General features: G+C 50.9%; 1 protein-coding gene across 10 annotated transcripts in view; it reads left to right on the top strand.

Annotated features, from left to right (window-relative positions):
• PRDM2 (PR/SET domain 2) overlaps positions 1-13,567 on the top strand; it is a 112,066-nt gene that overhangs the window by 76,710 nt on the left and 21,789 nt on the right. For 4 of the 10 annotated variants that reach the window (XM_066270389.1, XM_066270396.1, XM_066270397.1 and 1 more), the window contains one exon: positions 2,291-6,692. The exons of 1 other annotated variant lie outside the window; for it this stretch is intronic. In XM_066270389.1, coding sequence (XP_066126486.1) covers positions 2,291-6,692 — 4,402 coding nt within the window. Of the gene's footprint in view, positions 1-2,290; positions 6,693-6,920; positions 7,016-9,418; positions 11,241-13,567 lie in introns of those variants that run through there. 5 more of the 10 variants (XM_066270392.1, XM_066270390.1, XM_066270393.1 and 2 more) reach the window with 5 other exon arrangements.

Here is a 13,567-nt window from a genome sequence, read left to right as displayed (position 1 = left end):
GGTATTGGCCTTCTGCCTACTGTAGGGTTTTTCCTCAGCCCCTTAATGCACATCGCAGCCAAGTCTCCCCAGTGGCATTCCCCTTTAGAACATCTTCATGGATCCCCATGGTCCCCAGGTATGTCCAGAGTAATTCACCAGCTGTGCTACATGTTTTAATTCCTCCTGTTACTTTTCCTTTCTGTCCTTTTCCGTTGGGTTCAGCATGCTCACTACTTTATTTGAGAGGCCTCCCTGATTAGCCAAGCCATAGGAGAGGCCCCTCCTGTGTGTGTCTGTGGCAGCGTGCACTTCCACAAGCACAGCCATGAGTTCGTGGTGGTGCTGCTGCTGCTCGCTTACATGTATGTAGCTCCTATTACGGTGAAGCTCTGTGAAGACGAGGATGTTGAGTCTTGTTCGCCCAGTACTGTATAGCGTCAGTACCTGTCCAGTGAATGGGGGAGAGCCAGGTAACAGAGCCAAGAGAGGTCCCAGGGCTCTGCCTGCTCTGCAGAGTCTCTGACTTCTCCAGTATGCGTAGTCCAGGGGGCCTTGTTCAGCAGAGACTCGGGCGGACTGGAGAAACGACCTTCACTGTCAGCAGTAAATGCACTAGGCCAGCGCCTGTCTGGGAGTCTCCTGCTGTCCCTGTGTTTGCTTCCAGCCTCTGTCCCATTTCTCTGCTTTTCTGTATAGCTCAACTTGAACGAGTCTGCGTGTTTCTCCCTCCTGTGTTCTTTCAGGAGCTCCACTAGGCATCTGTTCCCGCTCCTTCATTGAGACTGTTGTCATGATCATCGTGCCTCCCTCAGTAGATGGAGCACTTCCTTCTCAGTCCTGCTCCTAGCCTCTCAGCGGTCCCTGGCGCAGCTGATCTGGACACTGTCTTTCCTCAGGCGGAGGGCCAGCACTCTCTCGGCTCTCCACATACCTCACTGGGCATCCCTCCGACCTCTAAGTACTGGAGCCATCTGGGGGGCGCTCTTCTGCCTCTCTCTGTCTGCACGCACCTCCCAGCTGACTGCATCCGTTCCTATGCTTGAGTCATCTGTAACTGCTTAACACCTTTACCTGCACATCTGTTGGGGACCTTAAAGTTGAGCACATCAGAGGAAACTTGATTTTCCACCAGCAGGTACACACACAGACCAGACCTGCCCCTCCCTAGTCTTCTGCTTTGTGAACAGGATTCGTATGGTTCCTGTGTGATCCTCCTTGATCTCTCTCTTGCCACAGCCAGTCAGCAAGCACATCTTGTCAGCTCATCTCCAAAATGTACCAGAGCCTGGCCATTGCCACTCCTCCCGTGCTAGCCGACCCCCCACCCCGCCCTTCTGGAGGCTTACCTCCTGCCTCCCCTCCACCCTAACCCACCCAGAGTTCTCTGTGCTCCTCAGAATGGCTGTAGCAATGCTCTTGAGTTTAAGTGAGTTGTATCGTATTTGTGTTAGAACTTTGTGGTAGCTCGGTTTCAGAGCAGAGGCCAGCGGCCTACACGGTCCTGTGTGGGTCGGTCTCTGGTCTCACCTCCTGCTCTCCTCTCTCCCTCCGGTCCTTCCCCCACCCTCGCCTTTCCAGCTGCCCTGCTCTCCCCTGAACACATCCAGCAAGTTCTTGACTCAGAACTTATGTATCTGCTGTTCCCTCTGTCCAGAGGGCTTCCCTCCCGCAGATGTTTGCCTGACTCGCTTTCTTTTGGTTTCTGCTCAACGGTCATCTTATTAGTGAGTCCTTCCCTGACCACCTGGGCTTCTCCTGGGCATCGAGACTCCTGAGATCTTAATAATTTGATCAGGCACTTTTGATCTCTGAAGTTTTGAAAAAATTCCGATCACATGATTCTGGAAAATGTTCAAATTTCTAAATATGTAGATTTAGTCAGAAAGAGCGAAGGAATCATTCCATTCAAGAAAGACCATGAAGAGTATTTGGAATCACAAGAAATTAGAATTCACAACTAGTCTCTGAAATTCAGTATCAGCTACTCCAACACAATTTTATTTATATATGTGTGACTAAATCAAGAACCTGAGCCCCACGTGACCCTTGTTCATGTGTGTCTCCTCACTGCCCCATGTGCTGCCCCGTTAGTGGCAGGTGCTCTAGAACCATCAGCCGAATGAATGAATGAATGGATGGATTCAAACCCAATGCAGCTTTAGAAACGAGGCTGTAGAGCTGTCTGTTGCTCATCATAACCCCCCTCCCACAGTTCAGGTGCTGAGACGTAACAGGAATAATGGGACTCGCTTGCCTAGCGGCTGGTTGCTGCCCTCACCTCTGTGCCTCTGCTTCCCTGTGCCTCTAGGTTCCAAAGAAGGGGACAAGAAGCCTTCAGTGTCAGCAGTTGGACAGACAGCTGTTCTGCAGGAGGAGGTCGGTCAGGATGTGCTTCTGGGGCCAGTAATCCCTCCGCCTGCCTGCGAGCCGCAGACAGGGCCGGACGAGAAGCTGGAGGCAGCACATTGCGAGGTGAACGACTTGGAAGAAGATGAGGAGGAAGACGCGGAGGAAGATGAGGAGTTGGAGGAGGACGGGGAAGAAGAAGCTGACACGCCAAATGGCAGTTCTGCAAAAGAGCCAGAAATACGGTGTGATGAGAAGCTGGAAGATTTATTAGAAGAACCAAAAAATATCTCAAAAGAAACTCTCGAAGACTCTCCAGAGGTAACACCTGTGATCAGAATTCCCAAAACTAAGGAAGAGGCCAATGGTGATGTATTTGAAACGTTAATGTTTCCATGTCAGCATTGTGAAAGAAAGTTTACAACCAAACAGGGGCTTGAACGCCATATGCACATCCACATATCCACCATCAACCATGCTTTCAAGTGCAAGTACTGCGGGAAAGCATTCGGCACGCAGATCAACAGGCGGCGGCATGAGCGGCGCCATGAGGCGGGCTTAAAGCGGAAGCCCAGCCTGACACTACAGCCATCAGAGGACCTGGCTGATGGCAGGGCGTCTGGGGACAGTGTCACTCCAAAAGGTAACTCTAGTCCTCCTAGTCTTGGGCAAGACTGTTTGATCCTGAGCTCAGAGAAAGCTTCCCTAGAAGCAATAAGTTCTGTTGTAGAAGAGAATGGGGACATTAAAGAGCTTCACCCCTGCAAATACTGCAAGAAGGTGTTTGGAACTCACACCAACATGAGGCGACATCAGCGCAGGGTCCACGAACGCCACCTGATTCCCAAAGGGGTGCGGAGGAAAGGGGCCTTCCTGGAAGAGCCGCGGCCCCCGGCAGAGCAGGCCCAGCCCACCCAGAACATCTATGTACCAAGCACAGAGCCAGAGGAGGAGGGGGAGGCAGACGACGTGTACATCATGGACATTTCCAGCAATATCTCTGAAAACCTGAATTACTACATTGATGGTAAAATCCAAACCAGCAGCAGCACCAGTAACTGTGATGTGATCGAGATGGAGTCTGGTTCGGCCGACCTGTACGGCATAAACTGCCTGCTTGCTCCTGTGACTGTGGAAATCACTCAAAGTATAAAGACCACACAGGTTTCCATACCGGATGAGCTCCCAAAAGAGCCTTCCAGCAGTACAAACAGCGAGTCCAAGAGACGGAGAACGGCCAGTCCTCCCGTGCTGCCCCAAATCAAAGCCGAAGCGGGGCCAGAGCCTGCAGCGCCCTCCTGCTCCCTGAGCCTGCCTCTCGGCATGCCCTCTGCGGAGGCCGTGTCCTTCCACAAGGAGAAAGGCATGTACTTGTCATCAAAGCTCAAACAGCTCCTTCAGACCCAAGACAAACTCTCTCCCCCCCTGGGGATTCCCGCCGCTGAGATCCCCAAGTTGGGTCCTCTCTGTGTGTCTGCACCTGCGTCGATGCTGCCTGTGACCTCGAGCAGGTTTAAGCGGCGGACCAGCTCCCCTCCCAGCTCTCCACAGCACAGTCCTGCCCTCCGAGACTTTGGAAAGCAGAGTGATGGGAAAGCAGTGTGGACCGATGCAGTCCTTAATTCCAAAAAGCCCAAATTAGAAAGTCATAGCAGCTCCCCAGCGTGGAGTTTGTCTGGGAGAGACGAGAGAGAAACTGTGAGCCCACCGTGCTTTGATGAGTACAAGGTGTCTAAAGAGTGGGCCACCAGTTCCACTTTCAGCCACGTCTGCAACCAGCAGCCACTGGATTTGTCCAGTGGTGTCAAGCAGAAGGCCGAGGGAATGGGCAAGGCCCTGGTGCAGTGGGAGTCTGTGCTCGATCTCAGTGTGCATAAGAAGCCTTGCAGTGACTCGGAGGGCAAGGAGCTCAGAGACAGCCTCACGGCGCAGCCAGCCTGCAGCACCCTCAAGAAAAAGAAACCGACCACCTCCATGCTGCAGAAGGTCCTTCTCAATGAGTACAACGGCATGGGTGTGCCTGGCGAGCACACTCCAGACATGACCAGGAGCAGCCCGAGTCCTCGTAAAGCCCCAGACCCCCAAGCAGAGCCTGACCTCGGTCCTGCTGCTGGTTTATCTGCCCCTCCTGTGGAGTCCTCACTTGACGTCTCTCCTTCTCCTCCGTCTCCTGCCCCTCCCACGCCCACCCTTCCGGCTGGGCAGCTGCCTCCTCTCTTAATACCCACGCATCCCTCATCCCCTCCGCCCTGCCCTCCTGTGCTGACTGTTGCCACTCCTCCTCCTCCACTCCTCCCCACCATCCCTCTGCCAGAGCCCTGTTCCGGGGCATCTCCGCCCCCGTGCCCCTCACCGCTCTCAAATGCTGCTGCGCAGTCCCCCCTGCCCATTCTCTCTCCTACCGTGTCGCCCGCTGCATCTCCCCTTCCTCCTATGGAGCCGCTCGTGTCTGCCGCCTCCCCGGGGCCTCCGACACTTTCATCCTCCTCCTCCTCCTCCTCCTCCTCTTCCTCCTCTTCATTTTCTTCTTCCTCCTCCTCCTCTTCTTCCCCTTCTCCACCGCCTCTCTCGGCCGTGTCTTCCGTTGTTTCCTCTGGGGATAACCTGGAAGCTTCTTTGCCCATGATGTCGCTCAAACAGGAGGAACTAGAGAATGAAGATCAGAAACCCAGGGAAGAGCCCCAGTCTGCAGTTGAACAGAATGTTGTTCAGGAAACATTCAGCAGAACCTTTGTCTGCAATGTCTGTGAATCACCTTTTCTTTCCATTAAGGATTTAACCAAACATTTATCTGTTCATGCTGAAGAATGGCCCTTCAAATGTGAATTTTGTGTGCAGCTGTTTAAGGCTAAAACTGACTTGTCCGAACATCGCTTTTTGCTCCATGGTGTGGGCAATATCTTTGTGTGTTCCGTGTGTAAGAAGGAGTTTGCTTTTCTGTGCAATCTGCAGCAGCACCAGCGAGACCTGCACCCGGACCAGGCGTGCACACACCACGAGCTGGAAGGCAGCACCCTGCGGCCGCAGAACTTCACCGACCCCAGCAAGGCCCACTTGGAGCACCTGCACAGTCTGCCCGAAGATCCTGCAGAAACCTCGAAAGAGGAGGAGGAGGTGAACGACTCCTCCGAGGAGCTTTACACGACCATAAAAATAATGGCTTCTGGAGTCAAGACACGAGATCCAGGTGTCCGGCTGGGTCTCAATCAGCATTACCCGAGCTTTAAGCCTCCTCCGTTTCAGTACCATCACCGGAACCCCACGGGCATCGGGGCGACGGCCACCAATTTTACTACACACAACATTCCACAGACTTTCAGCACCGCCATCCGCTGTACAAAGTGCGGCAAAGGTGTAGACAACATGCCCGAGTTACACAAGCATATCCTGGCCTGCGCTTCCGCCAGCGACAAGAAGAGGTACACCCCTAAGAAAAACCCAGTCCCCTTGAAACAGACTGTGCAGCCCAAAAACGGGGTGATGGTTTTGGACAGCTCCGGTGGGAAAAACACCATCAGACGAATGGGACAGCCCAAGAGGTTGAACTTCAGCGTTGAGCTCAGCAAAATGTCACCAAACAAGCTCAAATTAAATGCCTTGAAGAAAAAAAATCAGCTTGTCCAGAAAGCAATCCTGCAGAAGAACAAGGCCGCCAAGCAGAAGGCCGACCTGAAATACAGTGTGGAGTCCTCCTCGCACATCTGCCCATATTGCAACAGGGAGTTCACGTACATCGGGAGCCTGAACAAGCACGCTGCTTTCAGCTGTCCCAAAAAACCGCCTTCTCCTTCCAAAAAAAAAGCCTCCCATTCATCCAAGAAAGGAGGGCACTCGTCACCATCAAACAGTGACAGAAGCAGTAGCAGCAGCCACCGAAGGCGGACGGCGGACGCCGAGATTAAAATGCAAAGCACGCAGGCTCCTCTGGGCAAGACCAGAGCCCGCAGCTCAGGGCCCGCGCCGGTCTCCCTGCCCTCCTCGTCCTTCAGGTCCAAGCAGAATGCCAAGGTCACAGCTCCGGCAAAATCCAAAAAACCCAGCTCCTCTTTAAGGAACTCGAGCCCGATAAGAGGGGCCAAAATCACTCAGGCCGAGGGGAAGAAACCCAAAGCTGTGGCCAAGAACCATTCTGCTCAGCTCTCGAGCAAGACGTCCCGGAACCTGCACACAAGGGTGCAGAAGAGCAAAGCCGTCCTACAGGGCAAGTCCGCTCTGGCCAGTAAGAAAAGAACAGACCGGTTCAATGCCAAGTCCAGAGAACGCAGCGGAGGGCCCATCACCCGCAGCCTCCAGTTGGCAGCCGCCGCCGCCGACCTGAGTGACAAGAGGGAGGATGGCGGCAGGCAGGAGCTGAAGGACTTCAGGTAAGCGGCGGCCCCTGGGGTCAGAGGAGTTCAGAGCTCAGGAGCATGGGGGTGGGAAGGACGGTTGGAAGGAAACTTGCCCAGTGGCTTTTTTTTTTCCTTTCTCCTGTGTAATTTTGACATAAGTACTTAAAGGAAATAGCTGTTGCTTAAGTTGTAGGCGTGTGAGGAGGGGTGACCGCTGTGGCCACTGCGGAACGGGATAGATAGAGCCAGCTTCTTTCTCAGACCTAGGACTCACCAAAGGTGCCACATCCTTAGGGCCAGCCGGGAATCCAGTGTGAGGCCAGGAAAAGCTCTCAGAAGCGCCCTGTTATGAAAAGGTGAGATTCTCTTAAACTCCCTTTCTATTGCGGCTAATTTCTGTGTCACTTATATTATTGTCTGGGTTATAGACCACTTTTTCTGTTAAAATGGATCTCTGGGGTCATTAAAACCACTTTGCAATCTTGTTTACTATTTCAGTGACCCAAGCGTAGTGACCGTCACTGAGAATATGCTCCTGTTATCCATGCTTTCTTCTGTTGTTCTCATTCAAAAAAAACTTGCCTCATTGGTTAAAACAAAATAACAACCATATTGATTTTAAAATGCCTCAAGTTTTCACCCCCTCCTGTCTCCAGGCGGAGGGTGATCAGCAGGCCAGACCCCAAAGGACTAGAAGCCAGGACAGTGCCTAGAACCCCAGAACCCACAGTGAGGCCAGAGCCCCGTGGTTCCTTCGGCCACCTGTTGAAACCCAGGGCAAGTCAGCCTGGCCTTTTAGTGCCTTAGTGTTCCAGTAATGTACGAATTCATCTTAGATTTGAGGTGATTTTACTGTTTTATTTGTATTCTCCATGTATCAGGAAGCATTCTTACTTAAATATAGGGCAGTAATTAAATTTGTTGCATTGACATCTCAAACTTTCTAAGTTACTTAAGTAACCTTGGTTGATGTAATTTCTTGGAATTCCTGTTGTTTCCAGAAAAATGCCTACAGGTCAAGCTTGTACAGACTAATCAGAATTTCTGTAAAGTCCCTTAAAACTTCGATCTTTCAGATGAATAGGCTTTCCTGGCTGTAGCTTTCAGTGTCTGAAACTTCTTTGGTATTTGCGACAAGTAGCATTAGAGTTGCCTGGGGAGCGGACTCGGGTGCTGTCACTGGTACGCAGCTGACATGGAGTTCTGGGCGCTGGTGTGCCGCAGGCACGGTTAAAGGAAAGGGGTAGAGAAGAGGCATTAACTGGGCTGATTGGAATGGACTGTCGCAATAAAGGATCATATTTTTAAAAAGCTACCTCAGAAATTTACTAAATAATTAGTTACCCGGAGGTTTTATTCAGCACCTGGCTTCTGGCCATCACATATGCACAAGCACCTGTCTGTCATCCCTTAAAGCACCTGCCTGTAGCCGCTTAACTCTACCTGTTTGTATTCAGTCTGTGTCCTGGAAGTTCCACTGCAATAGGACATTCTTGAGCTCGAGTCATCATCAAGGTTAAAGAACCAGGATGTGCCATCATTTCTACAGACTGTACTGCAGAATGTCTCCCAGGTGGTTGATGCTTTCGAGCATGCTGGATCCCATTTACACAGAGCAAGGGTAAAGACATGAAAAATTAAGATACTGTAAAGGGGAGTTCTCTGAGTAACTAAATTTATGAAGTTCACTCAGCCTCTTACTCATCCAGGGCTTTTTGAACCCTTAAGCCTACAAGGGACCAAAACTGATTGTCCTGACAGGGAGATGCTAGCCACGGGCATCCACATCGCTGACCCCTGTGTCACTGGCCCCGTGCTGTGTGTGGACACAGCAGGACCTGTCTGACACGGGCCCATCTGTAAGTAGCCACACATTTGTGAAGTGCAGGACATCCTATTCTGATGATCTGGACACAAGAGTGGGCATTTCCTCAGGGGTTTGTTGTGGTCTGTTTAGTACCTTTTAACACATTTGGTATAGAGCCGGGACTCGTGACTTCAGGCCTGGTGATGATTACAAGGGCTTAGAGAGCAGGCCTCGTCCTCCCTGCGTCCTGTGTCACAGTGGTCAGGAGTGTGTGAACTAGAGGTGCCTTCCCTTTCGGTCTATTTCTGCTGGTAAGTGTCACTCAGGGATGATTTCATGGCGCATGGTTCGGAATGCTCGCCTCCTCCCTGTTCTCAGTGGTTCCGCTTTCCCTACCCTGGTGTGTGATCAAGAACATACCGCTGTGCTGGCGTCCCCCCTTTTCCTGTGTGTTTCATTATGACAGTCTGAGGCCAGTTTAGGATTCCACAGCGTTTCCAGTACACACTTGCAGTCAGCCATGTGAACGAGGTCTGAGTTTTCCACGTCACACAGGGCTCAGCAGAGTCCCCCAGCTTGATCATGTCTGGGAGCACTAGCCATCGTGCCAGTGAAGGTACAAAAAAGGCATGGACTCCTCATCCTCGTCCTAGAACAAAGCAGCAAAGGACGCTGAGCATGCTGCCACCTTTAGAGCCTCCCTTAGTCCAGTGTGCTCACCTTCCACGGTGAGCAGTCGGAGCCTTCCTGTGGCTCACTGGGGGGAATGGATCTAGAGCGCTCGCTCAGGGCTCGTGTCCGTGGCCTGGAAGACAGACAGACATGAAAAGCTACAATCGCCACTCCCCTCTTACCCGTCTTTGTTCTTTGTCAATCCGAGCTATTTTTACATTCTTTAGTTCTCCTTTTAGAGCAGCTCTTGGTAAAAAAAATCCTATTTTTTTCATTGCAGCCGGTCAAAAACACTTTAAAGATGGAGAAGCAAGATGAAATTCCAAGTTTTCCCAGTCACCACGAATTTTCTAAAAAGTAAAACGATCTTAACCTCTTCACACCTGTACCAGCCACACCACCCCAGACAGGGCTGGGCCTCGCCTGCACGTGCCTTTTGAGTAGGAGCCCGAGTCCCTGCATGACCTTCAGAGTCATTCTGTCGCTGTCTTAATGTTTGTCAGATGGTTTGCTCACCTTCCCTTTACGGTGCTCAGTTTATACGAGGTTGTGTTACGTTGTTATTTATCTCCAGTTTTCTTATTTTCTAGGAACTTCCTGTAAAAAAGCCCCCCACACAAAGCAAACCTTAATTGACTAAATAAAGATAATGCATGCTCAACTTAGGATAAACACTACAACCAAGGATACGAAATCTACCAAGCTTGCAAGACCAGGTGAACCTGACTCACATATCCTAGCACACAACTCATTGCTGGTAGGCTTCTCTTTGCCCAGGTTAGAGTCAGGCACCCACTTCTCGCTGGTGCCCACCACGCGTACTGAGCATTTGGGTGATTGAGATGCAAGAGGGCACTGTAAGACGGGCTTGGTGCCCTGGCACATCGTCATGGGACTGAGAACTCAAATGGCCCTCACTTTTGGCACACAGCAGAGGAAGGATGATTTGAACTTAACCTTGCAAAGCAAGAGCGCTGTTTTTATCAGTAGTGAGTTGTAGATTTCAGGGCGACAAATTCTAATGCACTCATTTTAAGATGTTTTGGTCAGACACCAGCTCTTGATGCCTTTTTAAAATTAATTATGGACAGAGAGAGGCATTTAGCTTCTCTCAGCCTGCTTCTTTTTATCACAAGCAGATTGCCAGCCTAGTCGAGAGGAAACCAGATTGGATGTGGACTCTTTTTACACCTCTTCCAGTTTCGCGTGTGTATCCAGGTGGACGTCCTCTCAGGCCATTACCTGGCACTGATTCATAACTCGTGTTGGAGTCTATGTAGCAATATACCAGTGCCCAGGATGCACCCAGGCCTGTAAGGATGTGTGTTTCCGTGTAAGTCAGAGTGGATTGCCATACCAGGTGTTACCCTTCGGTCTCTACCAGAGACGGGAAGACTGCAGATTGGCCTCATCCTGACCACACCCCTCCTCCGTGCATTGTGTGCAGTATCACCCTAATAACTGAGCTGGTGGGAAATGGCTAGGCTATTCATGGTTTTGGGTTCTTTTTTTTCCTTCTTTGTTTCTTACCTTTAAAAATAATCTACCTCTTAAAATTTGTAGTGTAACACTTACTTGGTGATTTTGTGCCACTTTAACGCTTTCACTATCATTCCCATTTTGTTACATTTCTGTTCTGGGGACTTTTTGTGTTGACATATTGTATAAAAGCATTTGTAGCCGGTTAAAAATAAAATATTTAAAATTATTTAAATTGTTTTGGACGCTTCAATTGTATTCTATGTGATTTCTATTTTGCATTTTTATCTGAGTTGTTAATCTGGAAGAGTGTTCTTGTACCAGAGTTGGCTGTCAGTTATTTTATTGTTCCTTGTTGGAGAGTTAATGCTATGAAAGACTATTCTAATGAAAACATTAAATTTTACACTTTGACGTACAAAAGGGGTTGTCCGTTGATTTTAACCAACGTGGCCTTTTAAGAGAGGAGGGGATGGATTGTAGACGGACAGGTGAAGAGTGCTGTTTGCTGTTTATCCCCTTCCAGCACGATCTTGTCAGATGGAGGAAAGGTTTCTCATGCTGTTGTTTAGCAAGCACTTCATACCCAGAGGGAGAATTTAAATGATACATTTTATATCACTGTAACCAATAAAAAAACTTGCTAAAAGCTTGTGAAAGGAGTGCATTTTGTACACGGTTGGGAACAACAGTTAAGGGCAAACAATAAAGAGGCCCCTAGGACAAGTGCTCAGAGCTCAGGGATTCCGCCCAGACGACCTCCACACTGGTGTGTGTTTGGCGTTAACTGGCCATCTGTCATTTCGGATCCCCGGTGGGCCATGTGGCAGGCAGCCTGGCCGGCAGTGGTGCTAAGAGGCACCTCGATAGTGAAATAAAGCATCTCGCATGTGGGGTCTCCGCTTCCTCTGTGCTGGCTGACCATTGACTCTAGTTTGGGGATTTTTATTGTTAAGCATCCTTAAGGAATGAAACAAAGTGGAACATCTGTATTGTTTCTATGGGCTGGCTGTTTCCCTGAGATTAAGAAGGGTTGACTGTCAGCAGTTTCATGAAGTTCTACCAGGCGTCCCCAAACTACGGCCCACGGGCCGCAATGCAGCCCCCTGAGGCCATTTATCCAGCCCCCACTGCACTTCTGGAAGGGGCACCTCTTTCATTGGTGGTCAGTGAGAGGACCCTATGACGCTCCCACTGCGTACCTGTGTGTCATTCCTCCCTGGGCACAGGTCGTAACGCTTAAGGTAGGATCAGCGTCTCCCAGCCAGATGTTCCCATTTCTGGCTTGTGAGGCTCCCATGTTCAAGGCCCGTGGAAGGGACAGGGTGTGCCGGAGCAAGGGGAGGCGGCAAGAGGTCAGGGGAGTCATAGAATGGCTTTCCATGCTGGTTGAACTGCCCTGCTAAACTGAGGACTGACCGCGCACAGCTGCCTGCCGACGACCGCACCTGTGCGGTGAAAAGGGCCTGGCTCTGCTGCCATCATGGCTGTGTGCTGGCCGTTGGTCTCCCCTTCTGCCATCAGCCAGTGGGCACCTACAAGTGCTGGCCTCCAGCCTCCTGCCTCCTGCGTTGGTGGCTCAGCCTTGGGCAAGTTATTTTGGTTCCAGTTCTTAGTTCCCAGTCTGCCCATCATGCAACATGGCTTGATAGTCTCTGCATTCTGCCTCCAGAGGAGGGCTTTGTACCAGAGCCGGAGGCTGACCGGCCTTCACGGGCTGGGGAGCAGGGCCGGGTCTGTCTTGTGTCCCGGCTCCCACGGCAGCGCCTGGATGTGGCCACTCTCAGGGTCTCCCCCAGTGGAGGAGTCCCCAGGAAGTCAGTGACTCCCATCTTGCCAGGAGCGAGCCGCCCAGTGGTGGTTGCTTTTACTCTCTATGGAAGTACGCATTAAAAAAAAAATTTTTTTTTAAGCTAATTACTGAGGTCTGTGTCCTTGCTGCTATTTCCAAGCAACTGTCACAATGTGTCTGATGAGACTTTCTAGGACAGCTTTGTGAATTTGGTTGTTACAAGTACGTTCTAGCAAGACGTTCTACAGAACCACACTCATTTATCAAGCGCCTGCCGTGGACCAGGCTGCACTCTAGGTGATTCTATCCATGGACAGACATCCCGATCCCTGTGCAGCTTAAGTTTGCATGGTAGCCTTTTTTCCCCGCATTTTTATACTTCGTGTTCTGAACCTGCTGCTTTGTCACAACTCCAGAGGCTGTATGTAGGTGGTCCAGAGGAGGCTTCTCACTAGTGTTGGAGTATGGCTACCTTGGTGACCACTGGCCTTAATACTTCCATTAAAGTGACCACTGAAATACAGCTTGTTTAGTGCATTCCGTCCTTTATTTATGTGGGTTTCAACCTGATAGCAAACCTCACTTTGAGTAGATTTGACTTAACATCCATAAAAAAATTCATTAAGGGCGGCCTGTCTTAAAAGTGGGTTAGAGGAGCGGGTGGGTGAGGAAAGGTTCCCCTGCTGCATCGATCACATTCAGAGCACTAGAGACCAGGGTGGCGGTTAAAGGGGAAGAGTGGCCATCTCTGTCCTGTGTTCACAGGCCCTGGAGCCCCTGCCCCTTCCCTCCCTGGTGGCACCAGTCCTGCTGCTGTAGCTTTGGGGTCTGACCTCTCAACTGATGTCCTGGTCAGGCCTCGCCGAGAGTGGACTCAAGCATCAGAGGTAGACAAGCCATTTCTGGGGGGAGGCGGTAGTGCTGAGCTGCCCTGGCAGTGGTGGCACCATCACTGGACACTGGGCCCTGGCTGGCAGAAGACAAGAGCCACGCCCTGCCCTCCAGCTCAGGGGTTGTCCAACTCCACCCAGAGAGGGGGGTTGGTCTGCCTGCTCCAGAGTCCTACGACTGACCCTTTAAATGAGGCTGGTTGGGGGCGGAGCCTGTGTAGTCTGCAGTTTTAAGTTTCACAGGTAATTTCATTGCACACTGCAGAAT

Source organism: Saccopteryx bilineata, chromosome 3 (genome assembly GCF_036850765.1).
Source record: "Saccopteryx bilineata isolate mSacBil1 chromosome 3, mSacBil1_pri_phased_curated, whole genome shotgun sequence".
Taxonomy (NCBI): Eukaryota; Metazoa; Chordata; class Mammalia; order Chiroptera; family Emballonuridae; genus Saccopteryx; species Saccopteryx bilineata.
This window is presented reverse-complemented; position numbering and strand designations above follow the sequence as displayed.